Here is a 26,840-nt window from a genome sequence, read left to right on the forward strand (position 1 = left end):
TTGGCTCTCGGCGAAGGCGGTTGCACTTTTCTCTTCTCCTCCTTCCCCTTATCTTCCCTGCTTAGCCTCTTGTGTCCTTGTCTTGTCTCGTGTGTATTTCACTTCCCTGGATCAGTCTCTCACAGTCTGTGTCTAAAAACCTAAAAGAGAATTATGGATTTGATCAACTGGTCTCTGAATGCTATTGACACCCTTTTCCCAGTCTGGGCTCGGGAGAACCCGGGTACACGATGGGCGGGTGGCAGAAATGGAGGATCGTGTGCCTGGCGGGACTGTCGATCGAGGTGCGGCTTCTCAAAAAGGGCTCACTGAGTGCAGCATGGTTAAGACCTTGGAGGCGCTTACGGCTGCAGTGAATACTCAGAATAACACCTCTGAGCGTATATTGGATTACATCACGGAAGAATCCACTCGGAACAACACCTCTGGGCAGAAGCTGGATTACATCGCGGATCAGTTGGCTGCGGTCGTGAGGTCTCAGAATCTGCTCTGTGAGCAAAAGACTGAAAAGACCACGGAATTGAAGGTAAATAACATCATGGAGAAACTCGCAGCTATCCAACGGGAGATTGAGAGACCAGTGTCGGAGTGTTGAAAACAGCTTGAAATTCTCATGAGTTGTTTGTAAAAGAAAAATCACCATTATGATGCGGCTACCCCTTCGGCGCCAGCTGTGGGCTCAAGGCTGGAGCTGAACAAAAACTCCCTGATAACAACGGTGTTGAGTCTGTTCCTTCCCATTCCATGCAAGGCCACCTGGGTTGGCTGGTAGACTGTTTACTTAGCCTGATAGGGCGAAGGACACTGTCTCAGCTTAACTATGGACACGCACACACATACATTTATACTGATAAGCACTCACACATCTCCCCTCCCCTTCCAATGCCTTCGATGCTTGTTGCCTCCTGGGAACACGAGGCGGGTCTGGGCCCGCGCTGGAGAGTCGGCACAGTGGCAGGATGGCTGCTGTGTTGCCTGGGATTACTCCTTATCCCCTACCCAACCCTGTGGCTAGTCACGTGCTCTATAATGTTGTGTTGTGGACATTTATGTGCATTCTGTGCAGAGGAGTTTTTTGTTTTCTGTTCTCGTGCTGTCCTCTATAGCCCAGCATGAGCAGAGGTCTCTTTTTACCTCTTGTACTTTCCCATTGTAGTGTATATTTCAGTGTTTTTTTCTGTAATGCAACCGTTCTCTGACTTGTATCCCCAATGTGATGTCTGTGTCGTGTGTGTAAGGTCGGGGGGCGGGTTCATTCCACTGCAGGGCAACCTGCCACTGCATGTGGTGAATAAAATTTGAACTTGAACTTGAACTGTTCCTGCTTCCCTCAAAATTGCTGCCATCACCCCAATAGTGAAAAAAAACTGGTCTAGATCCCAGTAATTTTGATCATTTCCGTCCTATTTCCAATCTACCATTCCTTTCAAATATTCCTGAGAAGATAGTTGCCACACAACTCCACTCACATTTAACTAATAATAATCTGTATGAACAGTTCCAGTCTGGTTTTCGTCCCTCCCACAGCACAGAAACAGCACTTATAAAAATAACCAGTGATCTTCTTATGGCAGCTGACTCTTTACTTTCCATTCTTATTCTCCTCGATCTGAGCGCTGCTTTCGACACTATTTCTCACTCTGTACTTCTCAGTAGGCTAGCCTCCATCGGTCTCTCCCATACTCCACTAGCCTGGTTTAAATCATACCTGTCTGATCGCACTCAGTTCATTCAACTCAAATCCTTCACTTCTCAGTCCTTTCCTCTGGTCACTGGCGTGCCCCAGGGATCTGTCCTGGGGCCCCTTCTTTTCATTATCTACCTTCTTCCACTTGGACACATTTTTCATAAATATAATATCCAGTTTCACTGTTATGCTGATGACACCCAGCTTTATCTGTCCACTAAACCTGATTCTGCTCTCCCCCCATCCTCCCTCACCCTCTGCTTAGCCGAACTAAATTCATGGTTCTCTTCTACTTTTCTTAAACTCAACAATAACAAATCTGAGCTTCTCTTGGTCGACTCTAAATCAACATTATCCAGAACCAACAGTTTCTCTATTACGATCAATAACTTGCCGGTCTCCGTTTCTTCCTCTGTGAAAAGTTTGGGTATCATCCTTGACAGTACTCTATCTTTCAATTCACACATTAATAATGTTACTCAGTCTGCATATTTTCAATTGTGCAACATTAATCGTCTCTGTCCTTTTCTCACTCCACACGCCGCTGCCGTTCTTGTTCACAGCGTTGTTACGGCTCGGATTGATTACTGTAATTCACTTCTTTTTGGTCTTACTCAAAAATCCATTAATAAGCTTTAATGTGTCCAGAACTCTGTGGCTCGTATCATCACCAGGACCCCTTCTATAGATCACATCACTCCTGTCCTGCAGCAGCTTTGTCGTTTCCAACCCACTTCAACTTGCTTTCTCCCTGCATGTTTTTTTTATTGGTTACACACATTAATATTCATAAAGCTTGTTGCTGTATTCTGGTTGCAAAGTGTGATTGTGCTGTGCAATCATGTGTGTGGTTATATGATGGGAGTGCAGCTCTCCCAGATTGTTGTTGGTAGAATCTGTTCTTCTCAAGGCTGCTTGTTCCCCTTATCAATGTCGTGCACGTATGCGTAGGTTACATAGATAGCAAACAGAAGCATTCTAGCTTTTTAAATGGCAACCTACAACACATACATTAAACCTAACAACTTTTGTACACATTTAAGGCTGTTCATCATCTATCTCTGATGATGATCCCATCTCGGTGTCTTAGATCTTCTTCTCTTTCTCTCTCTCTATCCCCTCCCCCTGTCTTGCCACCGTGGCTTTCAGCTGCTCCTCAACTCTGGAATTCACGACCTCCTGATTTAAGAAATATCTCTTCCTTTTCTCTCTTTAAGTCTAGACAAAAACTCACTCGTTCAAAATAGCTTATCCCACATAACCTCTCCACTCTGCTATGTTAAATTTGTTTTATGCCTTATGACTTTATGATTGTGTAAACTGCCTGCTTTTCTGTTGCTTTTATTATTCTGCTGTGTACAGTGTCCTTGAGTGTTCTTCAAATCAAATGTGGTAAATTTAAACTGATGATGGTGGTACTCTAATGTTTCCATTACTGCCACCATCAGGCAAAACTTCGCTATGATTATAATTATTTAAAGTTGTAGTTATTCTGGGACCACTAACTTTTGTACATTTTGTTTGTACATTTACATATTTTACACTATTTAACCGTTTTTGTTTTTGTTTTTAAAGAAAAGCAGAACGATGTGCAGCCAGAGTTTATTTCATTATTTAAATCAACACACTGAAGTTACAGGTTGCAGACATGGTACAGAGAGGGTGGAGCTGCCTGTAGCTGTCTGTGGTGCTGAAGCTTTCAAACATTTCATACCAACACTGACTACAACTGTGACCACAGGGGGGCAGCATAGAGCCAGAGAGTGTTAGTGTAGCTGTTCACCCCTATAGTAAGAAACAAGAAGACTGATGAAGGAAAAGCTTCTTCCACTGGTGTAACACACAGGTTTGTATGAAGTCACACTAACTAACCAGCAGTAACCCACATTTGATCAAAGCAGGGGCAGAACTTAAATTACAGGTTATAATGTGTCATCACAGTTGTTGTCAATCCAAACACACTTTCTAATCTTTCTAATATAACTCACCTCTCCACCTCTCTGGGAACATCTCAGGCCGTCCAAAGTTTGGACGCCTATCTCCCCTCACCAGCTAGATTATTGTGATGGTGTTGTGTTTATTATGTTGCTCTCTTTTTTTTCTTCTTTTATCTTTTTCTCTCAGCGGGTGATCCGGGATTTTTTTTTTTTTTTTAAGTGCTCTTTCTCACTGTCCTCCTTCCTGTCTGTTTTTCTTTTCCTTCATCTTTCTTCCTTTCCTATCCCCCAGCCATGTCTGTCCCGTCTGTAACAGCTAACAGATCATCTGCAGAGGAATGGCTTATTTGAAGAGTTTCAGTCAGGTTTCAGAGCTCATCACAGCACAGAAACAGCTTTAGTGAAGGTTACAAATGATCTTCTTATGGCCTCTGACAGTTCAATTCAATTGTATTTATATAGCTCCAAATCACAACAACAGTCGCCTCAAGGTGCTTTATATTGTACAGTAGATACAGAGAAAAACCCAACAATCATATGACCCCCTATGAGCAGCACTTTGGCGACAGTGGGAAGGAAAAACTCCCTTTTAACAGGAAGAAACCTCCAGCAGAACCAGGCTCAGGGAGGGGCGGGGCCATCTGCTGCGACCGGTTGGGGTGAGAGAAGGAAATTGTGTGGGATAAAAACATTTCCTCCTGTGTGACTTTCAGACACTCACTCCCTCCATTACATCTACACGGCGCTCTCCAAACCTGTCGGCCTCCCGGGCATCCACCAGTTCACAGCCATGGGTTTGCTGGACGACAAGATGATCGACTACTTTGACAGCGAGCATCAGAAAAAGGTTCCCAAACAGGAGTGGATGAGAGAGCGTTTACCTGCTGATTACTGGGATAAAGGCACACAGTCCCGCAAGAGCAAGCAGCAGTGGTTCAAGGTCAACATCGGCATCCTGATGGAGCGAATGAGGCAGAATGACTCAGCCAGTAAGTCTTTGCTGTTTTAATGATTTAATCACTCAGGTAAAATCCATGAAATCTGAATGATCAATAACGAAGCATGAAATGAACTAAACTGTCTGTAGAGGAATGTTTGAGCTTGAAGTTCCTCAACTCAGGAACAAATTGTTCCTGCTTACTGGTTTAAATTAAAAAGTTTTTAATGATTTGATTTATGTTCATATCTTCTCCTCTGATGTTTATTTAAACATTATTTATTTATTTCACCCTCCTGCTTTCAGACCCTCATGTTCTTCAGAGGATGGTGGGCTGTGAGGGTGAAACTCAGCCTGACGGCACGCTCAGGTATGTCCGAGGTGTGTGGATGTACGCCTATGATGGAGACGACTTCCTGTCCTTCGATGATAAAAACAGAGTCTGGGTCGCTCCGACTCCCGAGGCACAACCCACCAAGAGGAAGTGGGACGGCGCCCAGATGCTGGAAAAGTACACCAAGGGATACCTGGAGAACGAGTGCATCGATTGGCTGAGCAAGTTTGTGTATTATGGACAGAAGCAGCTCAAAATGAAATGTATGTATGACATGAAAAAATTGTGTTTTTAAATTCATTATTAGTGGAGCCTGTAGAGTAGTTTTAGTTATAAAAGTTAGAAATTCATGAACCCTTTTTTAAATTTTTAGCTCAATGTGTGACAACATTTCACATTAAAAAATATCAATAATGTTGTTTTTTTATTTCTAGTCTATTTTTTAACACCTCCTGAGGTGGAGGTGCAGCCACTGCTGGGCCTTCTTTACCAGGGTGTTGGTGTCGTGGGTCCAGGTGAGATCAGCATAGATGTAGGTGTCCAGAGGAGACCCAGGACAGGAGAGACATTATATATCTCGGCTGACTTGGGAGCACCTTGGTGTTTTCCTTTTTTTTTTTTTTTCTGTCCCATTTGGTTCTTTAGCCGTCAGAATTGTTGTCTGAAGACCAACAAGGAGACCCAATGGATTTATTTTGCCAAATGGATCATCATGGCATTGCCGTATTGGTCGTATTAGTTTTTCTGTGCAGAACAGAAACGATTGATGTTTGCTGATAGTGTGCAGCTCGTTTCCTCCACCGTCTCCACTCAGACACATCTGCATGTAGAACTGTGAAACTCTTCAACAACAGTCAGTCTGGATCACAGTAAACTGTAGGATTACACTTCAGCATGTGATTCATTCACACTGCATGTTAATGAACATGCTGCTGAGGTCTGATGATGACATCAGAGTTGAGCTGCTTCACACATGCAGAACAAACCACTGAGTTCATCCATGATCACTGACAGTCTGTGTTACGTCTGTTTACAGGACGCAGACGTGGAGCCAACAGCAACCAAGGTAACATCTTTATTTTTCTCTTATGAAGTTTGATGCTCAGAGACTCGAGTCAGTCTGAGCCGATCCTTTAACACCTTTAATCTGACAGTAACACGACAGTAGCTGTCTGTCAGTTTGGTCCCTGCAGGATCACAGACAGTCTGTGACTCAGGTCCCTTCAGAGAGCTCTGCTCTCATGTTGGTCCCTGTGTTCAGTGTAGGTCAGCAGTTCATGTAACGAGCACATGTTTAACCTGTGGGAGAACACAAACCCACAGAGAGGCTCCAGCTGAGTTTGAACCCACAACCTTCCTGCTCAGTGAAACCACCACAGCACCTGCTCACATCCCAAATACTGCATCTACTGCTTCCATACTAGAGGAACTGCTCCTGACACTTCCTGTGAAACACTGCCACCTGGTGGTGAAGTTTGAAATAAAGTGTAGTGAGGTCTGATTAAGAGCGACTCCTTTAAACGAGCAGCACAGCAGATCTTTGGTTCCTGCTCTCTCCTCTGTTTGTGCAGCTCAGTCTGCTGCTGAGCTCCTTCCTTTACAACAGCTGGGCTCCACACAGCCAGCTGTGAGCTTTGGCTCCACCCTGCAGTGGTTCACACCTGAGCCCGACAGGTGAAACATGGCTGCTGTCAGGTGTGTGCAGAGGACAGAGGTTCCTCTCTGTGACTGCGCTGCTCAGTTTCTCTTTATGAAACAAACAGAGGAAAAACTCAGACGTACTTTTGACTTTCAGTGTTTCTCTGTGGAGTCACTGCTCTTTAACTTAACTCTGTTAAAATGTAATTTTTTATATGAACAGATCAAAAGAATCAAACATGAAGCACTGACTGAATAAATATGTCCTTTGGTCTTTTGTGTTTGTTTACAGATTCTCCTCGGGTTGTTTCCACTACTACACCACGTAAGCACTTTATTTTTCTGCTCTGGTTTTTGGTAAACGTTATCTTTTAATTTAAGTTTTAACACATAAGCTCTTATTATTTGATGTGGTAATAATATTTATACAGCAGCAGCTGAAAACCATAACCTCCTAGGACCTGCGTCCACATATGTGGACATCACATTTTCGGTTATTTAGACCAAAATACTTAATTTTGCTCTACAAGGGCCTGATATCCATTTATGAGGACATTATGCTGCTACTGTTCTATCAACATTTTAAACGAATATCCTCATATGTGGCTCTGATTTTTCATAAAAACAAAAATAAGGTAAAAAAAATCTGGTAATTCTTTGTTTTTACATTCATCAGGTCCCAATCAGCCCAAATATCAAAGAGAAATTAAAAATGCTGCTGTGGAAGAGTTCAGGTCTTAGGAGACTAAAGCTGATTTTAACCTGCAGTTCATAAATAAAAGAATAAACAGAAACAGATCAGCTTCAAATGTTTCCTCACATGTGGAGCAGTTTGTCCTTAACTAACCTGTGTGTGAGAGAGAGAGAGAGAGAGAGATTACCTTTTTTTGTAACAACAAACAAAAACAAACAAACAAAACAAAAAGGTTTTTAGGATAGTCGAGTCATTTCCTTCAGTCTTTGTGAGATGTTCAGGAACACTGGGGAATTACCAAGTTAATATTAATGACTACAAATATAACCTAGTGTATAGTCTTCCACTCTTAACTACATGACAGCACCACTTATCACCATAACCATTTGGAAACAGATCAATAAGCAACGATCACTAACATCACATCAGTGTGTGGCTAAAGTTTGCTGTTTTGCTTCATTCAGCTCAAAATGTTTGTCGTCTTTACAGGAAATGTAGCAGCACCTACAACAAAGGATGAGTGTCTGTTTGGAGGATGTGATGCTGACGACAAACTTTTCAGAGGCAGCAACAGTAAGTCTGTCTCAGCTAACGTGTTGTATCAATGTGTAATTATAAGTCACATAATTTTGTACTCTGGTTTGACTGATTTTAAACTCATGTTGCAGCTGAATACTTTGTTTTTTACCCTTCACAGAGCACGTTTACCAAGACAGTGACTCTGGTAAGTACTTCTGGTTTATGCACTTCACAGATTCACAGTTTGTTAATGTCACGGTAGCTCAGGAGGTAGAGCAGGTCACCTACTGAGTGGAAGGTTGGTGGTTCAATCCCTTCCTCCCTCTAGTCTGCATGCCAATGTCCTTAAGATACTAACCCCAAGTTGTGTTAGTGAGCACTTTTTTTTTTAGAGAGCACCAGAGATGGGCAGTAACGCGTTACTTGTAACGCGTTACTGTAATCCGATTGCTTTTTTCAAGTAACGAGTAAAGTAAGGGATTACTATTGCAAAAACGGTAATTAGATTACCGTTACTTTCCCGTAGGAACGCTGCGTTACTGCGTTACTAAAACTGTGATTTTTTTGCTAGAATGTCTCATGACAGTGACGTAAGCGAGTGCGACGTTCGTGACAACAGCTGTGTGCAGATCAACAATGGATCATATATCTAGTGCAGAGAGAGTATGAGCGTGCAGCGTTTAAAGCGTGGAAGTACTGACCTTACTTTGAGTTTGATTCCATAAAAAGTGACAAAAACATTAGTGTCCGTTGTGCGTGGGAAGAAAACTTCTTTTTACAGCGAAAAAAACCCCTAAACTTCCAAACAAGCACCGAGTAGCTACGACGTAATGGGAAACTCACAGAGAAACTCGCGGATTCTTCCACTGACCGCTGCGGCACACCTGCACCAGGATAAACCTCCGCCTACTCTACTCTCTCTCTCTCTATATATATATATATATATTATGTGCTGGAATGTGCAGAAAATAGGTTTAAATGTTAAACTAATTTCTTCCAGTCAGAGAATGTTGCAGATAATTAAATGTTTGCTTGATGCATAAAGTTAAAAGATTAAAACTAATAAAACAAGTTTTAAAAAGAGACTTTTCCATTTGATTACATTTTGTATGATGATTATGCAGAAAAAGTAGAATTGGGCTGAAAGATCTATCACTTTATCACCTATTCAGCCTTTAAATCGTGTTTTTAAAAAGTAACTAAGTAACTAAGTAATTAATTACTTTTGAAAATAAGTAATCAGTAAAGTAACGGGATTACTTTTTTGGGGAAGTAATCAGTAATTAATTACTGATTACTTTTTTCAAGTAACTTGACCAACACTGGAGAGCACACAAGTCATAGAAAGTATGAATGTAGCATATTAAGTGCTTTGAGGGTTTTTTAATTAATTTAAAAGGGACAGTGCAGTTTAACATATTCCAAGTAAAAAACATGAAACTGATGAAAAGCACATAAGTTTATAGCTATTGCTAATCTCAACCATTGTCCCTTGTTGGGCTTACAATCACAATACATACTTTTTACAATAAAACATAGAACCAAAATACATCATAAATAAAATTAATAGACAGTAAATTACATGAGTGTTACAAACTGTGAGATCACAGGACAGCTTATGAGGATTTAAGGTGCACAGGTGTGATCATTGTAATGGGGTGACAGTAGTTGATTCTTTGTTAATAAGGCCTTGATGAGTTTTGGGACAAATTGAGTGAATTGCAGAAACAAATTATCACTAACATCACATGAGTTTGTGGCTTAAGTTTGGTGTTTTGCTTCATTCAGCTCAAACTGTTTGTCGTCTTTACAGGAAGTGTAGCAGCACATACAACAAAGGATGAACTTTAACATTTTGTGTGTGTGTTTCTAGGAGGGGACACTGACTATGACGAGGAGGCTGATGAAGACTCTGATGAAGTCAAAGCTCTCAGAGGCAGCAACAGTAAGTCTTTCTCAGCTAACGTGTTGTATCAATGTGTAATATTTTTGTGTAATTTTTGTTTGTAAAGTTACATAATTTTGTACTCTGGTTTGACTGATTTTAAACTCATGTTGCAGCTGAATACTGTGCTTTTTTTCCTTTCACAGTGTCCATTGACCAAGACAGTGATTACGATAGCTCTGACTCTGGTGTCTCTGACTGATCTCTCGTAAGTATCTCAGATGTGCTTCACAGATTCACAATGAGTTAATTTAGGATATTAGAAAGTTGACATATGGAGAGGGATGCACCAGCCTGATATTGGTCTTGCAAAGCTGGATCAATAAGTTGTTAGACATTAATGAACGTGATGATTATGACATTTGGAATTATTGTACTAACTAGAAAGCGAAAATTTCAGAAGAAATTTTAAGTGTGCCTATGCCGCTGCTAATCAGTGTAGTTTGCCATTCATACAGCTACAGAGAGCAAAACTCAGCAGAGCAGCCATTCTCCACCATGAACTATGGTAAAAACAAACACCGCTCGCGCCTCACAGATGACAGCTTACAGTTTTGTGTAAAGATGAGGTGACTTCGTACAGCCCCGATTTGCAGACGCTGTGCACAGAGCTTCATGAGCAGAAGTCCCATTGTACCACGGCAGACCAACAATGTTTGCATGAACACGCTTTGTAGCATTACTTTATTCTTTATTCTTTATTCTGAATGATTAACAATGGTCTACAGCCAATATTGTGAATTAATATACAAACTTTGGTTGTCAGATTCAGATAACTGTTTAATAAAAGCTAAATATTTTATATGAGAGTAAGAAAGAAAAGTATTTCTTTGTGCCCCCCTTTCCCTGTTAATGCCCTACCTGCCCCCCTGGCAACACTTTGCTAGATCCGCCCCTGCACAGTTACCAGCTGTCAGCTACTTAGAAAACAGAAACAGTTCATAACTTCCCTTCAACTCATCCATGTCACCTAAAAGGTAAACCTGTTTCTCCATCAGCTGTTCAGCTCTGATGATTCAGTAAGGACATCTCCTGGTTTCATGTTTCCCTCTCACCACATATCCAAACCATCATGACCAGCAGCTTTACAGCTGTGGCTCCAGCAAACATCAGCTGATGCTAGAAATTAATATTAAATCAATTCTAACAACAGCTGATCAAACGTGCTGCTGTTGTTTAACGCCATCCGCTGGTTTCCACTTTCTGGCGCAAAGTGATAAACAAACAAGAGAGAAAAGCCGATCAGCTGATCATTGATCAGTTTCATGATTGAAGTTGCAACAGGCGAGAGAGGGGAGAGAATGACAGGGGAAGAGGCAGCTGTGCAGCGTAACGACAGAATAACTCCAGCTTTGTGTCTTTTTCCATTCTAGCTGAAGTTCGGGACAAACTGTTCCTTTTCAGCTCAACACGAAACGCGTAATATTTTCTCTGAATGTGGGACGATTTCGTTTGTACGGGACGGTTGGAAACTCGACTAAATAACCTTATAAATAAAATAAAGTTCAACATCAGTAACATCATAGCACCACCCAGCTGTATAGAAACTCCGTCATGCTAGCTCACGCAGTACGAGTTATTGTAACTGACTGTAAAAAGTCAGCACAACGAAAATAAAGTCCACCTAAACTTGGTTTATATCTGACCAGATAGACTGCAGCTCATAACTTCTTACCTGAAGTTCAGTGTGTGTGTCTTTCAGTTTCTCTCGTTATGTTCCCTTTCAAACTTTAGAGACTTTATTTGAAAGAAGACACTAGTGTGAGTGTAAATAAGAGCAGTGAGCTGTAAAGACCGATTAAAGTGAAATGAGATGAGCTCAAATGAATGTGATGACTTTTTAATTTATTTATTTTTTGGACTTTTACATTTTCTAATAAATATCAGTAGGTTTCTATTGTTGAAGTCTTTGTTATATTTAACTGATTTAAAGTAAAAAAAAGTTCAGTGTGATTACACATAAGAGTTTAAGTTGGTGCATCCCTCACTGAGAACCTGCTGTTACTCTACATGTAAAATAATACTGTTGCTCCTCTCTGCAGCTGATTCTGACAAACAAGGTCAGGCCCAGGAGTCGTCCTGAATCTTCAGCTACATCAAGTTTCACGGCTCGCATGAACTAGATTATTGGCATACAGGCTACAATAATTAAAAATAATAATGATAAATATAAATAGTTTATTTTGCACTTTACAGATTAAAAATCTGAGGTATAATGTGGTTCTTTAGCTTTCCATGAAATGGGTTTTAAAAGTGTTCATGCTTCCTCAATCTGAACCTTCATGACAGCAAAATTTATGAGTCAGTTTTGATAAGTTTAAAACTTTTAGAGTAAATCATAAATCTGAAAACATGTTTGTAAAGATATTTGAAACATTGTCACTGGTTTATGCACCTGTGAGAATAGTTTCATACCGATTGGACACAAAGCAGACGCTAAAGTCTGCATCTGATAAAGTGGGCGGAGCTCAGCAGTCACACCTGCTGCCTCTGCAGGAAACATCTCCAGGCAGGTGGAAGAAAATGTTTTAGTGTGACGTCTGTTAATGCATATAATGTTTTTATGTAGGAGAAATATAATTAAAATCATAATATTTAGAAGTGAATACATAAAATAAAATGGTTGGATACTAAACAAAGCATAAATGTAATGTGAAGGTTGGTGCTTTAACCCTTTCACTGTAAGTTGGCTTAATGAATCAGACCTTTACAAACAGCGAGACCTCAGGTGCTCATGAGAATTAAATGATTTTAGATACTCTGGTGTGATCATTGTAATGGGGGCGTGGCATAAACTAATTATCTCCTTTTTTATTATGGCTTTTATGAGTTTTTAGCCAAATTGAGTGAACTTCTAGATGATTACAAAAACTACAGTCTGTCTGTGTAAATACATTTATTGTTTTATTGTGCCTTAAATATTCATTTGCAGTGAAACTTTGTTTGAAAATAGAGAAACTTTTTCTGTGGGAAATTTAGGGCAGAAATCTGGAAAATGTTGTGTTTCAGTATTTTAAGTTTGACAAACTGAATTTGTGCTGGTTTCAGTCTCTTGGTTCCTGATTTGTAGCTAAAAGTAAGAAGCAGCTACTTTCAGCTGTTTGAGAGAAACTGAAGAAGACGTTTACTGAGGTTTTAGGACCAACAGACTGATGAATAAACCAAGTAAACCAAAGTAAAGACAAGCTGCACTTTGACTTTTATTAGAACAATTTGCTGGAACTACAGAGTAATGAAGTACTTCAAGGTTTTGTGTGGATGACTTCCAACCTTACTGTACAGCACAGAGCACAGAGGGACAATATATGTAATCAATATATGATGCAGAATGAACAAGTAAAGACTGTAAGCTGAGTCTGAGGCTCATGCAGGACATTTCATAGTGAGGTGTCTTTGGTTGGATTATTCAAACATTTACATCAAAGCACCAAACTCATTTCTCACAGATGAAGGTCGCTGAAGCAAAATAAACATCTGACCGTATCCATCTCCCCTCATAGTTACAGCAGGCTCCATAGTAACCATATTCAGGATCCCCATATCCTTCTCTCCAGAACCTGTCAGAGAGATCAAATCTGATATGAAACTGGACTAAACTCATAACTATTGTCACATTCATATAAATATGAGTCTCTTTTGGAATATTTCCAATATTTCCTGTATTTCTTTCCCAGGTTTCTCGCCCACTTTCCCTCCTTTAGACTTTTCTCTGAGAATCATCATGCACACTAAAACAGCTTTCAAGCTTTGATGAATATGAAATCTTCCTGCTGTAAAAATGGAGAATAAAAAGAAGTCAGAGCTGACTTTCTGCTGTTTGAAACTGTTTTGTCAGCTGTTTACAGACATCACTTTGAAATGTGTGTCTATCAGGTCATATTTACTGAAGCTTCTTCCTTCATATGTTCTGAAGTTTTACAAACACCAAAGAAGAAGAGACAGGAATTCTCTGAAACAGTTTTTGTTCTGTGAGAAAAGAAACATTACAGCACAAAAAACATGAAGACAAATTGAACAAAGTGAAATGTGTCGGTCGCTGCTTTGAACATGTTTCAATCCTGATTTCTTCAAACTGACTTGTTGTAACTGAACGTCATCACAGACTGCAGATGAAGAGAGTTCAAGCACAGCTGTTCATTCAAAGGAGGATTTCTGCTTTTCTTTACATTCAGTTTGTGGGGCTGTTGGAAAATAGCTCAACTCATGTATTGCTGATCTATCTTCCAAAACATCAATGTTTCACTTCTAAATAATAACTCTGGAATAGAAACAAACTAATGTCTCACGTTTCTGTCAGCGCTGATCCGTCCACCCATTCCCATTCCCATTCATATCCTCCTGATGTGTTTTTGGCTCTCAGACCAATCCAAGACTCTCCTTCGAATTTACTGACAAATTCCTGTTTGAGAAGAGAAACAAATATTGTCTCCAGTCATAATTCAGCACTTCTGTTGTGGTGACATCATCTTGTGAATATGTCTGAAGGAAGAATAAATGTGATGAAACTTTTCTTCCATTGTGCAGAAATCAGAGAGAAATCCATCAGAGTGGAAACAGGAAGCAGGTCACAGACTGACAGCAGGTCAAAAACACAAGTAACAGATGACTGTCAGCTCCATCAAAGATCACACAGACATGAACAAACACACCCACCTGTTCCTCTTTGCTGTTTATCGTCACCAGATCAGCTCCTTTATCCTGACAGTCTCTCCTGCTGTCAGACCAAGTTTTCCTCTCACTGGATTTAAAGTAACAGCTGCATCCAAATCTCGTCCATCCTTCAGGACACTTCCCTTAAAGTCAAACACATGTTTTAAAGTCAGACTTTGTGTCATGTTGTATCACATTAATCTTTGGTCCCTGTCATTTTCCCTGTAAATACTTCATTTAAACTCAGGTTTTCTCTCTTATTCATAATTAACTGAAACTTACATTTATACAGAGAAACTGTTACACAGCATCAAACATTTAGGATTCAAAACAAAGACACAATCAGGTTATCACTGTGTAACACTGATGTTTTCTATTAGTTATTCAAACTTTATTACCTTCTATCTTCTCCTTCAGCTTCTTCACTTCTTCCTGTAGCTGACTGTGGTTTTTACTCAGTTCATCATAACGGCTCTGTAACTGAGTCAGGCTGGTTTTTGTGTCTTTAGAGAAAAAAAGATTCAAATTAAGTTAAAATGTTCTGCAAATATATCTGTGATATAAGAACTTGGTGTTTGCTTACCTTGAAGTTCATCCTCAGTGTGGCTGTTCTTCATTTTGTTGAATTCACTCTTGTTCAAAGCATCTGAAATATTTTAGTGAAATCAAAATAAAATTAAATAAAATGAGTGAAACATTGAACAGAAATCATCTTCTTCCTCTGCTTTGTCAAATATCAATAAGAGTCAGAAACTTGCAGCCATTGTTCTTTAACATGTCCTGTGGGTGGAGGTGTTAGAACTACAGGAAATCTGATGAGCTAAATACGTATCAACTGTGAACAAAAACCACTGACAAGATTCAGAATAATTGTGCTTCAGTGTGGAGGAAGAAGGTGAAGAATCAAACAGCATTTCTACACCTGTAGTCAGAGATGTTATCTATATGCTTTGAAAGAACAGACAACACTGGGAATCAACACTTCCTCATATCACAGGTGTTTCCATGTGATCAGGTACTTCCTGTGGAAGTGCAGCTCTCACTGTGTGTTTCCTGTTTCACTTCGAAGGAGTTTGTAGGGCTGAGCTGCCTTTGACTGTGAACAGTTTCTCCTGTTTATGTTAGTTTGGGAGGTCAGCTGCTGTAATTTGGTTTGTTTCTTTTTTATCTTAACACAAGAAGCTGATTCAAAATGTAAAATCAGTTACCTTTCAAATCCGTCTCCAACTCTGACAGTTTTTAATAGTTTCTTACCTTCCATCTCGTCCTTCAGCTGCTCGTTTTCCAAACTCACCAAAATATCTGGTTAGAAATGCAACAAAACCGAAGATTTAAAATTTAAAATGATTTAAATAAAGTTTTTCATTTTCCTATGAGATGAATGGAGCTAACATTAGCTTGTTAGCTACCTGCTTAATACACCAAGTGAACTAACTAGTCGCACAATGACAGACGGCCACTGTCTAACATAGTGTGACTGCACCTGCATCAGTCTGCAGCAGATGCTGCTGCCTGTCTGCTTTGTTGATATAATCACAGAATCACCGTGTTGAGTGAAGAGTTTGAAGGAACAACAAGAACATTCACTCCACCTCCACAACACACACAAGATATGAGCCAGGAATCATGCACACAGACACACACCTGCTAATCAGTGCTAAGTAACAGACTCATGAAATACTAGAAGCTCAGTCAGCAAAACCAACGTGTTGGTCAGGCTGTACCACACAGCAGCTCATATTATTGATCAGAGAATTCCATTTAAAATGCCACCGTGCAGTTTTTATGAAGAGGAAACTATCCTTAGAGACCAAAACTCATTTGGTCCTGAATGGAAACATGTTTTTAAGGCAGCAAAGGTGCTCATTTTAACATGGGAGTGTATCATGAGCATGATAATAAAACTCCTCACAGCGTGTTGTGATTCCAGCCAGAATCAGCAGATACAGAACCACCAGCTTCACTTCAACAGCTCTGAAACGGCTTCTTTTCACAGCTGGAAGCTTCTCCTGGGCTTTTATTTCTACGAAGGCAAAAGGGAGAGAAAATAATTTGTTAATTTAATTATTAAACATGTTTTAATCATAATTTGTTTCCCATTTTTCAAGCGTATTTTATTGGTTTATCGTCAGAAAGACTTTCCACCTGCAGCCGACCTGATGATGAGCTGAACAAGTTCATTCTAGCAGTTTTGATATTTACAGGAGACTTTGTCACATGTTTGTCTTCAGGTGACTTTTACATATGTGAGAACAGAGACTCTGACAGAGAAACGCTTTGATGTGACTCAGAAACAGACGAATGTGTATCAGCCGTGTTTCACACAAAGACCAGATCATGAAGACAATGTTGGTTATTATAATATGAATATTATGTCATTAAAACAATATCTCCATGATTTGCTGAAATGAAAACAGAGTTGTTATTCATTGGTCTGATTTCCTGTCAGCTAAAACTAGCTGTGAAAAGTGTGCTTTGAGCAGTTTCCGTGGTTATACTCGCTCCACAGTGTCGACCAACACTTCCTTGTTTCTTATATTTCTGCCTTCACCACTGATCTGTGAGATAACTCCTCCAACACTTTTCTGTCAGCTTGTGGAGACTGAAGAGTTTCTACACTTACTAAAATAACACACTGATACTTTAAACTAGACAATTTTTATCATTTATTCTCTAAATAAACAGAAAACATTAAAAATATAGAAACATATAAACCATAATAAGAGCAGAGACTGCACACCTTCACCAAAGCTTGAACTTTCCTCCACACTATGAATAAACTGAGTCTCTGGACCCAAAAGCTTTGATGGATCTGTATTAGTTTGATATTTTATTGAGAAGATGGAAACAGTCTCTCCTGATTCCTGATCCCTCAGTATTTGATACTTACCTCCGTCCTGTGTTGAAACAGGGACCTGATGGTCTGTGCTGGAGTCCACATTCTCATGGAGGAGGACCAGTCCCTCCAGTCTCTCTCCTCTGTCCTCTCCTTTGCTGTATTTCACACTCATGCTCAACTCTGGATCCTCATCGATGATGGAAGACATTTTAAGATGCTCAGTTTTCAGCAGTATCAGTTTCCTGTACAGCAGAGCTGTCACTCAGTCGCTGTGTTTCTCTGTTAACTGGAGCTTTTCTATGTGAAGCTGATTCTGATTCTGCAGTAAATCATAAGTAAATGTTGGTCCTCTGTATTCTGATGCTGCTGTCGCTTCGCTTCCTCTGTCTCTCTGTGAGCTGCTTTGAACAGGAACTACAGACGTTATGACAGGAAAAGCTGAACCACATTTTTTTCATAGTTAGAATTAAAACTGATAACACAAAGTCCAGATAAACAGAATCAACTTTCTGGGTTTATTGAAGGTTTGTTCAACAAATTAAACTAAATTTCCTTCAAAATAAAATGTTTGCATTTTATTTTATTTATTTATTCATTCATGATTTGAGTTTATGAACTCTACTTTTTCACAGATATTTCTTTGTTGTTGTTTTTGGACAGAGACCATTGAAACAGTAAAGAAAGTGGGGGGAGAGAGAGGGGCTGAGCTGCAGCACAGAGCCTGGGCTGAACACGAACCTGAGACTCTGCAGTACTTTTTACTGCTGCTAGTTTTTCTGTCCTGACAGATGTGATGATCTGATCTGTGACTAAATAAGAACACAGAAGTGTTTATATGACAGCCGAGTCACATGATGGAACAAATTTATAGGACAACATGATAAAAGTGCATCTGAACGGTTTCTGAAAATGTTTTTCTTATCTGATATGAAACTCACAAATACGTTGTGCAACATTTAATGTGCCACGCATCCTCGTGTCCTCATTTTACATCATCAGATGTTACAGCCGAGATAAAGTGGAGAGAGAGAGAGAGCGAGTCTTGAGATGTGAGAGATTTGTCATGTTTCGTGTGTTTGGAGTGTGTAGATAGCAGTGTTGCGCAAGTTCCTATGAAAAAGTAATTAATTATAGTAATAGTTACTACTTCAAAAAAGTAACTGAGTTAGTAACTGAGTTACTAGATTCTAAAAGTAATTAATTACTTGAAAAGTAACTTTTGTGTTACTTTAAAAAAAATGTTTAACCCTCTGGGGTCCAACTACTTTTGATGTTTCCTCCACATTTCACCTTTAAAAACTATTTATTTGCCTTGTTTGGTCTCATTGTTTTCAGCACAACCTCACGTGTCTGAATTTACAGTCATGTTTTCATTTTGACAAACTGTGTTAACACAATTGATCAAAATCAGACAAAAAACTGTAAGAACCACAAACATGTTTAATGATCATATTTCATAACTTTAAATGCAAATATAAACTGTCAATTTTAAAATCATATGCACAAGTTATGCAAACAACAAAGTTATTTGTATCCATTTAATTTTACCTTGATTTTTTAAATAACCATTTCAAACTATTTACAGAACAATCAGCTGTTCTTCAACAAGATGCTACAAATTATTTGTGACACTGCAAATATTTCTGTCCACTATAAAGGAAACATCACAGCCTGATACCTGCAGGTCTGACAGCAGCAGGTGTATCACTCCTGTTTCTAGGACATTCGCGGCTAAAACACTGTTAAAAGTGTAGTTGGTGACAGAAAAATGGGGTATTTTAAAACTACACCACCACCATTGCTGCCTGTGATTTGAAATGCATTCTGGGATACCTGGCTGCCCCAAGTCTACACAAGCAATCGATTATCTAGGATCGACCTGTTTTGACTTACTTTGCACGGCAACCAATCAAATGTTAGAGAAGCTGCATGGGCAGCGTTAACCCCGCCCCCTGCGTTTGATGGGTGAGGTTGACAGATAAAATTAATTCAAGATGAGAGCCAGGCGCCAGGACTGCCAAAATGAAATAAATAAATATATCATTAAATAATTAATTAAATGTGTCAATAATTAATTAAAACGTGAAATACATAAATAATTAATTAAATGTGTCAATAATTAATTAATTACATGTGTCATAACTATTTATTTAATTAATTATTTCCCATTTTAATTAATTATTGCCACATTTAATTAATTATTTAATGGTGTACTTAATTAATTCATTATGGCAGTCCTGGCGTTCCATACTTGTGAAGCTCGCACACAAGAATTTCACTCACATGTAGTGTACCAGTGTAACTGCACATGTGATGTGACTATAAAAGTCATTTGATTTGATTTGATTTGAAAAGGAACACAGTTTGTCCCGGACTTCAGCTAGAATGAAAAAAGAAACAAATGTAACCCTGGTAAGATTTACAGCTATCAGAAGTACAGGGTTCTTTGAATGCATCGTAGTTCTCGTCTGATTGTTTAATTTCCGGGCTCGCCCTGAAGGCATCACCTGCAGCTCGGTGTGCGGTGTGTGGTGTAGAAGAACAAAGACGGCAAGGAAAAACTCCATGCTGCCGCGGAGCACGGTTTTTCCCAGTTGAAAGAGAGAAAAGAGGTTCAATTAATATTTGTGAGAGAGCTGTTGTTAGCGGTGAACCACAGACGGGTACCTACCTCGAAGGAGTCGGAGTGTTTCTTCGAACTTTTTGAACTATTCTGGTGAGTTAGCCTAGCTCACTTAGCACCGCTATTGCAGTTTAATGCACTGAAAAAAACAACTAACCAGTCAGAATAGTAGTAAATGTGTTTAATTATGTTTAAGATGTGTTTTCATTTATTGCAATGTTGTGACAGTTTTGTTTATTATGAGTGCTTAGTGTTTTTTCCTTTCTTGGGCCTGCTAGTTCAGCCGTGGCCAGCTAAGTGATTATGCGCAGTTCACGTGCAATAGCTGTGCTGTAGCTGTAACTGCGGGTGATGCACAGTAATGCCAGTGTATTTACTTTTAATGTGTCACAAGATGCAAATTTATTTTAATATTTAAAAAGAACCAAGGACATTAGGAACAAGGACATTTAAGGAATGTGGACATCTAACATTCTGCGTATTTGTATGCAGACTGTTTTTTTTTTGAGGGACATTTCTGTGGAATCAGAACGATGCCACCTTGAAACAAAACCGAAAAAAATATTGAAACCAAAAAAAAATATTGTAACTGAAATAAATGTACTGAAAAATCTTGTATTGAAACCGAAAAAAAATTTGAAACCGGGGATTCCGGCCCGCGTGTATTTGCATACATTATAGAGGCCACTACTGCTGACCAAGCTGCCATCTTTCTCTCTTCCCGTCTTTCAATGGCTGCTTCAATTTCAGCTGGACCCTCCAAACCGCAAGTAAGTAATCATTTTTGTCATCTTTCCTTGCTGTCCCACTGGACTGGACATTAGTTTAGTTTTTTTTTAGCTACATCTGGTGAAGTTGTGGTAAAATGCTGGTATTAGCCCATTTGTCGTAGCAAGTTAGCCCGAAGCTAATATTAGCTAAATTTAGGTACACCCGTGTCTCTTTAGGAGTTGGAGGCCGCTGTTTTAGGAACGGCACAAGATCTCATCAACAGGCAGTGTTGGGCAGTAACGTAATACATGCACCGGCGTTACGTATTTAAAATACAAAATATGAGTAAATGTATCCGTTACAGTTACCGTTCAATAGGTGATATTGAGAATACAGTTAGTTTGTTGAAATAAATGGATTACATGGCGGTATTTTCCTGTTTCATATGTTAGGCTATGGTCTCTCTATTTTTGGTAATTCCACGCCGGTGGAAACCCAAACAAAACACGCAATAAGAGCCTCTAAAAATTATTATACAAAAATGATTTAATATGAAGACAATAGCAGAGTGTTACAGGCATCGCCCTAAACAATGTAGCCTCATGGGCAGTGTAGTCCGTGCTGCAGGGAGAATGGACTGCCATACCCGTTATGTGTCTGTGAGCGAGGGAGGGAGAAAAAGGAAAAGTACGAGCTGTCATCGAGCAGAAACGGGAGCTGGAAGCATGTAAATATAATAATAACCACTGCAGCCAAGAAGAGAGCCTGACGAGCCCAGTTGTAAGTAAGCTATTAAGACTCGACTGTACACCGTGTTCGTGTTTTCCTCTGAAACAATAAGTCCCGTTGGAGCAGCCTTTCAACGCCTCTCTCTGTCTCTCGCTAGCAAAGTTGACCCAGACAACAAAGTAAAGCTAGTTTTCAGCTACAAGCCCGACACGAACTCGACGTATTAGCCAGAGGTCCCTTTGCTACGGTTCGGAGCCACTGACCTGTTTTATATACGCGCGGAATAGTTTTCTACACGAGATCGCTGCAAAAAGTGCAGCCTTACCTAATGTCCACCTACTGTTACTCATTTATATTAAGATTTTAACATCTAGTTGGTGTTGGTATGGCGAGTAGCCTTCAGTAATAGTAATAAATCACACAGCAATAGTACATTCATGTAGTTGTAAAGTATTCAGAATACATTACTTCTATAATCTTTGGTGGAATACATTTTAAAATGAACCTTCCCAACACTGTCAACAGGTTAGCACCTCATACCACAGTGCAGCAAAGCAGTCTCATGAGCGCTGGGAAGGACAAGCCCAGAGCCCAAAACAGACAGTGCAGGAGATGACAAGGTTAGTAATTGTATGGTGAAAATTATACTTTTAGTTATTTTGATTGGAAAAGAAAAGTAAATACAAAATCTGCTTCTCACATATAGGGCATTTCCAAGATTTTCTTTTTCAAAACTTCTTCAATTTCTTTCATCACAGCTGTCCTGTGCCAGATGTTCTGTTGACCCACAGTGAGAGGCATCATTTCAGAAACACCAGGAAGACTGAAACTCATCGCCGGGATCAAGCAGGGCTCGTGATCTTCACCAGCAGCTCCCTCACAAGAAGGATAAACCCAGCATTTCATGAACACTGATGGAGACCTTTGCTTTGTGTAATGTTAGAAGTACTCAGATAATCCTCAGAGGGTCTGGACTTTTACATAATAGAATAGAATAGAATAGAATAGAATAGAATTGAATTCAACTTTATTGTCATTGCATATGCACAGGTACAGGGCAACGAAATGCAGTTTGCATCCATCCAGAAGTGCTTTAGTGATATAGATATATTACAATATATATTAGCAATAATATAGATATGTAAGTATATTACAGAAATGGGTCTATTATGGTATGTTATAATGTACACGGTATGAAGTATGTTATGAATATGCTATAACTATAAGTATGTACAGGCTATGAACAGGATATAAATATGAAAATAAAAAACTATACAGAAATCTGAGATATACAGTTATACAGAAATGTGAACTATGCAAGTTATAAACAGTTGTAGGATTAAAAATTATCGTATGTACAGAATGATTATTTACACAGAACTATACAGTAGTGCAGTTAAGTAATAGCTATAGCTATAAGCTATAGTAATAGCTTTAAGTCCTGTAGAAAGTTAAATATATGTTGTGCTCTCTGGTTACTCTGGTATGAATGACTCTGAATTACTTTATGATAAATAACACACTATTGTCAAAAAACAGTGAAAGAATTCGAGATCACAAGTTTTAGTTCAAATACAAGTAACAACCTTTGACTTTAATCAGGTTTTATTTAATTGTGTCAGCGAAAACATCATGTGCTCTTCATGTAGCTGAGTACATTCAGTGTTTAAAACAGAAGTTGTGCAGGTCTGAGATCAGCAGTTTTCTGAAACACCAAACTGAGGTCCTGTTAATGCTGATGTGTAGTGACACAGTTACAGGGGTGATTAATCCTTTTGACTTTTTGTCTTTAAATTTATCAATAAAACAGCTGCAGCTTTCACTGACAGCACATTCAGTTAATTTTGGAGTTACTACAAAGATCGAAGATATAGGATGATCTGTCTGCTGTCACTGGGTGGTGCTGAGGTCTGAATCTGAGGACAGCTCCTGTAATCACAAACAGAACAGAATCATCACAAACTGAAATATAAAGTGTATCTCAAATCTGAAATAGAGCTGATCCTTCTCTGTCCTCACACACTCGGGATCTGAAGTTGTTCAGTCCTACAGTTCTGCCGACAGCTGTTCATTTTTTATTTGTTTTAAAGGCCTTATATACTAACACATTTTCTAATATCATGTTTACCTTTGAGTTGTTGATGCTTTATAAATGGACATCTGCAAAGATGAGATGATGGAGCAGGTTTCAGTCAAGGTTCAGTCTGCTGCTGCATCCTGGTCACAACATACAGAGGTGTTATCAGCTCAGTATTGAACAAGAAATATTAATGTTTCTAATTATTTGTCCTAAAGGATGCAAGCTGTACAGAGTACTGCACATGTGACTTTGTGAACATAATTCATTAAAAATAATTTTTTAACCTGAATATTTGTAACAAACTCAGTAAAAAAAATGCTAAAAAAAATAATCAGAGGAAAAATGTAACATTTTAACTTAAGCTGACAAGCAGAAGTAGTTGGTTTCAGTACATAAGTATTGGGCTTTGCTATTTAATCCGTAAGAGAGTGATATTATACCCCTTATGTCAAACTGAGTGATTTATGGCCCCTAGAATGATTTATGGCCCTATGAAGTAATAAAGTAATAAAGGAAGTGATAAAAATATGATATTCATAAAATATAATATTCATAAAATATGCTAGTTCATAGCTCATTGCTTTTTCCCCCTAAAAAGAACTAATTGATTATTTAAGTTTCTTATATATCAAATAGCATTCTTTTATTTTTTAATCCATTAAAAAAAAAGGTTTTATTTTTTTTTATGCTTAAAAAACGCCATCTGGTGGTGGCTCAGCGTGTGTGCGAGGGCGCGTGCCCGAGGCTGTGTGTCTGTGTCTCCGGACTTTGTGTGTCTCGGGCTCCGTGCTTATGTGTGAAAATGTGTTAATAATACATAGTAAAATAGTGAAACTGTTTAGTTAAACAGGGATTTAGCAGGTGAGCTAAATCATGTGTAACATGTGAATTTCCCGAGTGTGGCATTAATAAAGTCTGTGTCTATGCTAAACCTGAAGTTTAAACTCCTTTTTTAAATTTACCAACATTTCTGATTTTCAGCTAAGACTGTGACATGTTTTCACCATTTGCAAGCCAGAATAGTGATCACTCTTGAAGCCATGGTTGCTGCACAGTACTAGGACTACTAGCACTAGTTCTAGTACTACTGCTACTGCACAAAGCATATTGTTCAGGAATTTCACAAATTTGTTTAAGTCTAATGTGTTGGCTTACAGGTAAACTTGTTTTGGAGGTGGATAGGATAAAAACTTCCAGCATCACATAATGTTTTCCGATCAGTAGGTTTGGAGTAAAAAGAACTGGACACATATTTGTCTTTTTTGGGCTACTTTTATGTCAAGAAAGTTAACTTTTTTAGAACTGTGATTAAGGATAACACATAAACCCTTGAAAATGTGAATGTAAAAATTGTATAAACTCCAGAAAAGTGGCAACTGATGTGGCAAAAGTGCAGGCAATTTTTTTTTACTTAAGTAGAGGTACAGCTGTTAGTGTCAAAAACACTTGAGTAAAAAGTTTGATAAAGTATCGGGTCAGAAATGTGCTCAAAGTGAGAAAGTCAAAGTAGTAACCTAACTGAACCGTGTGCTATAATAAAAAAAATTAAATAATATTAGTAGATAGGACTACAAACTTAGTGTGGTCATAAAAGGCACAAAGGCCTCAGAGGCACATTTGGCAGCAAGGGTTAGAGCTCAGACACCTGGAGCCTGGAGGTTGGGGGGCTAACAACACTGACTGGTAAAAAAAAAAAAAGTCTAACATCTAGGTGTTACATGGTGCTGCAGGTGATAAAGGGCGATCGTGGCTCAAGAGTTGGGAGTTTGCCTTGTAATCGGAAGGTTGCCGGTTCGAGCCCCAGCTTGGACAGTCTCGGCCGTTGTGTCCTTGGGCAAGATACTTCACCCGTTGCCTACTGTCGGTGGTCAGAGGGCCCGGTGGCGCCAGTGTCCGGCAGCCTCGCCTCTGTCAGTGCGCCCCAGGGCGGCTGTGGCTACAATGTAGCTGCCATCACCAGAGTGTGAATGGGTGGATGACAGGTTGTGTAAAGCGCTTTGGGGTCCTTAGGGACTAGAAAAGCGCTATACAAATACAGGCCATTTACCATAAAGAGCCATAAAACTACTTCCATTTGTTTAGAGGTGATTGCCAGTTTGGTTGGGTTTTTTAGAGTCACAGAGATCCTGTTCTGCTTTACTTTAAAAAAAAAAAGATTTTCAGAGCTGTTGATATATGAAGCAGTGCTCATAGAAACATGGATCAACCCTGTTTTGACAGTGTGAGTGTTACATTGTGACAGTTTCCATAAAAGCCTGCAAATTCTCTGAACAGGTAGCCATGAAGCAACCATATTTTTCTTAAGAATAATTCAACTTAATATTATTTGTATGGCTATATCACGACAACAGAATAGCCTTAAACTAGTTTTGGAGTAAAGAGAAATGGACATATAGTTGCTTTTTTGGGTTACTTTGATGTCAAGAAAAGTTAATTTGTTTAGAACTGTGATCAAGGATAACACGTAAAACGTTGAAAGTGTCAATATAAAAACTGCACAAACTCCAGAAAAGTGGCAACTGAGGTGGCAAAAGTGCAGGCAATTTTTACTGAAGTAGAAGTACAGCTGCTAGTGTCAAAAACACTCGAGTAAAGGTTTGATAAAGTATTAGAGCTCAGACACCTGGAGCCTGGGGTTGGGGCTAACAACACTGACTGCTAAAAGGATCTAACATCCAAGTGTTACATGGTGTTGCAGGTGATAAAAATCCATAAACCATTGTTTAGAGGTTGTTGTGGAAGTTTTCCATTTAATAAAGCCTGCAGACCGTCCACCTGAACGGCAGCAAGACTTCGAGCTCCGACCTTAACATCCTTTAAGTATGCCTAAACAGCTATTAAAAGTCAACCTTTTAGTGGCTTCCTCTCCGACCTAAGCTTCTGTCCTGATCTAAACAGCTAGGATGCCAACTAAACATAGGTTTAAATCTAAAACAGCCGGAAAGGATGGATCAGACGACGATGCTAGCAACGAACTTGAAACCGAGAAGATGGAAGGAGCTAGTGCTAGCGCCCAACAGACCGAGGCGAGTGTTTTGGCCGCAATTCAATCGCTGAAAATACACTTCACTGCTCAACTGCAAGAAGTTATAACATCAAACCAAGAAATAAAAGACACAATTGGAGTGTTTTCAGAGAGGCTTACCTCAGCAGAAACTCGCATTAGCAAAGTTGAAGACGACGTCTCTTCCCTCACAAGTAAAGAGGCTTCCCTTCATAAGAAACTTCAGGAACTCCAGCTAAAAGTGGACGACCTCGAAAACAGAAGCCGGAGATCCAATCTGAGACTCGTCGGATTACCCGAGAATACTGAACAAGGAGAAATCACAATATTTTTGCAAACATGGCTAGTTGACGTTTTGGGACGGGACGCGTTCCAATCCCCACCTATCATTGAGCGAGCACATAGGCTACAAGGCCGAAATACCCCAAATGGCCCACCCCGTGTGATCATCATGAAGTTCTTGAATTATCAAGACAAGATGAGGGTGATGAGAGTGGCACGTCTGAAGGGAAA

The 26,840-nt window shown here is 39.4% G+C and overlaps 4 protein-coding genes and 2 long non-coding RNA genes across 10 annotated transcripts in view; 4 read left to right on the forward strand and 2 right to left on the reverse strand.

Annotated features, from left to right (window-relative positions):
* LOC146492509 (class I histocompatibility antigen, F10 alpha chain-like) overlaps positions 1-5,297 on the forward strand; it is a 153,949-nt gene extending 148,652 nt beyond the window's left edge. The window contains exon 2 of the mRNA XM_085149260.1: positions 4,868-5,297. Within this exon, the coding sequence (XP_085005386.1) occupies positions 4,868-5,190 (323 nt within the window). The 3' untranslated portion in view covers positions 5,191-5,297. The remainder of the gene's footprint in view (positions 1-4,867) is intronic.
* LOC146492517 (uncharacterized) overlaps positions 1-11,502 on the reverse strand; it is a 27,948-nt gene extending 16,446 nt beyond the window's left edge. Inside the window, exon 1 of the long non-coding RNA XR_014872066.1 lies at positions 11,316-11,502. This is a non-coding gene — a long non-coding RNA (uncharacterized LOC146492517). The remainder of the gene's footprint in view (positions 1-11,315) is intronic.
* Positions 4,309-26,840, forward strand: part of LOC146492519 (uncharacterized) — a 100,249-nt gene continuing 77,717 nt past the window's right edge. Inside the window, exon 1 of the mRNA XM_085149197.1 lies at positions 4,309-4,613. Coding sequence (XP_085005323.1) covers positions 4,415-4,613 — 199 coding nt within the window. The 5' untranslated portion in view covers positions 4,309-4,414. The remainder of the gene's footprint in view (positions 4,614-26,840) is intronic.
* Positions 5,351-26,840, forward strand: part of LOC146492520 (uncharacterized) — a 31,854-nt gene continuing 10,364 nt past the window's right edge. Inside the window, exons 1-7 of one of the 3 annotated variants that reach the window (XR_014872041.1) lie at positions 5,351-5,961; positions 6,826-6,858; positions 7,717-7,800; positions 7,925-7,951; positions 9,620-9,691; positions 9,838-9,899; positions 11,734-12,715. Coding sequence is in view for 2 of the 3 variants with exons in the window: in XM_085149268.1 (XP_085005394.1) it covers positions 6,795-6,858; positions 7,717-7,800; positions 7,925-7,951; positions 9,620-9,691; positions 9,838-9,893 (303 nt within the window). In the remaining variant the exon portion in view is untranslated. The other 2 variants (XM_085149268.1, XM_085149269.1) reach the window with 2 other exon arrangements.
* LOC146492521 (CD209 antigen-like protein 2) lies at positions 12,868-17,620 on the reverse strand. Its single transcript, XM_085149237.1, has 7 exons — positions 17,232-17,620; positions 16,254-16,364; positions 14,925-14,987; positions 14,740-14,844; positions 14,345-14,484; positions 13,978-14,090; positions 12,868-13,248 (listed from the first exon to the last, which is right to left on the reverse strand). Exons 1-7 carry the CDS (start codon positions 17,386-17,388, stop codon positions 13,125-13,127), a joined length of 813 nt encoding a protein of 270 aa, XP_085005363.1. The 5' UTR covers positions 17,389-17,620; the 3' UTR covers positions 12,868-13,124.
* On the forward strand, positions 19,658-23,461 carry LOC146492522 (uncharacterized). Of its 3 annotated transcripts, XR_014872051.1 has the most exons (4): positions 19,658-19,896; positions 20,554-20,573; positions 21,769-21,863; positions 22,002-23,461. It is a non-coding gene; the product is annotated as an uncharacterized LOC146492522 (long non-coding RNA). The 3 variants fall into 3 exon arrangements; XR_014872052.1 differs by lacking the exon at positions 20,554-20,573 and having other exon boundaries at positions 19,660-19,896; XR_014872050.1 differs by lacking the exon at positions 19,658-19,896 and having other exon boundaries at positions 20,084-20,573.

Source organism: Neolamprologus multifasciatus, chromosome 22 (genome assembly GCF_963576455.1).
Source record: "Neolamprologus multifasciatus chromosome 22, fNeoMul1.2, whole genome shotgun sequence".
Lineage (NCBI taxonomy): Eukaryota > Metazoa > Chordata > Actinopteri > Cichliformes > Cichlidae > Neolamprologus > Neolamprologus multifasciatus.

Excerpts from the sequence above, each read along its gene's own strand:
- LOC146492521 (XM_085149237.1), bottom strand. The coding sequence starts at position 17,388 with ATGTCTTCCATCATCGATGAGGATCCAGAGTTGAGCATGAGTGTGAAA. Across the intron at positions 14,845-14,924 it reads CACTGAGGATGAACTTCAAG|ACACAAAAACCAGCCTGACT; the intron begins GTAAGCAAACAC and ends TTTTCTCTAAAG. Across the intron at positions 14,091-14,344 it reads TAAACAGCAAAGAGGAACAG|GAATTTGTCAGTAAATTCGA; the intron begins GTGGGTGTGTTT and ends CTTCTCAAACAG.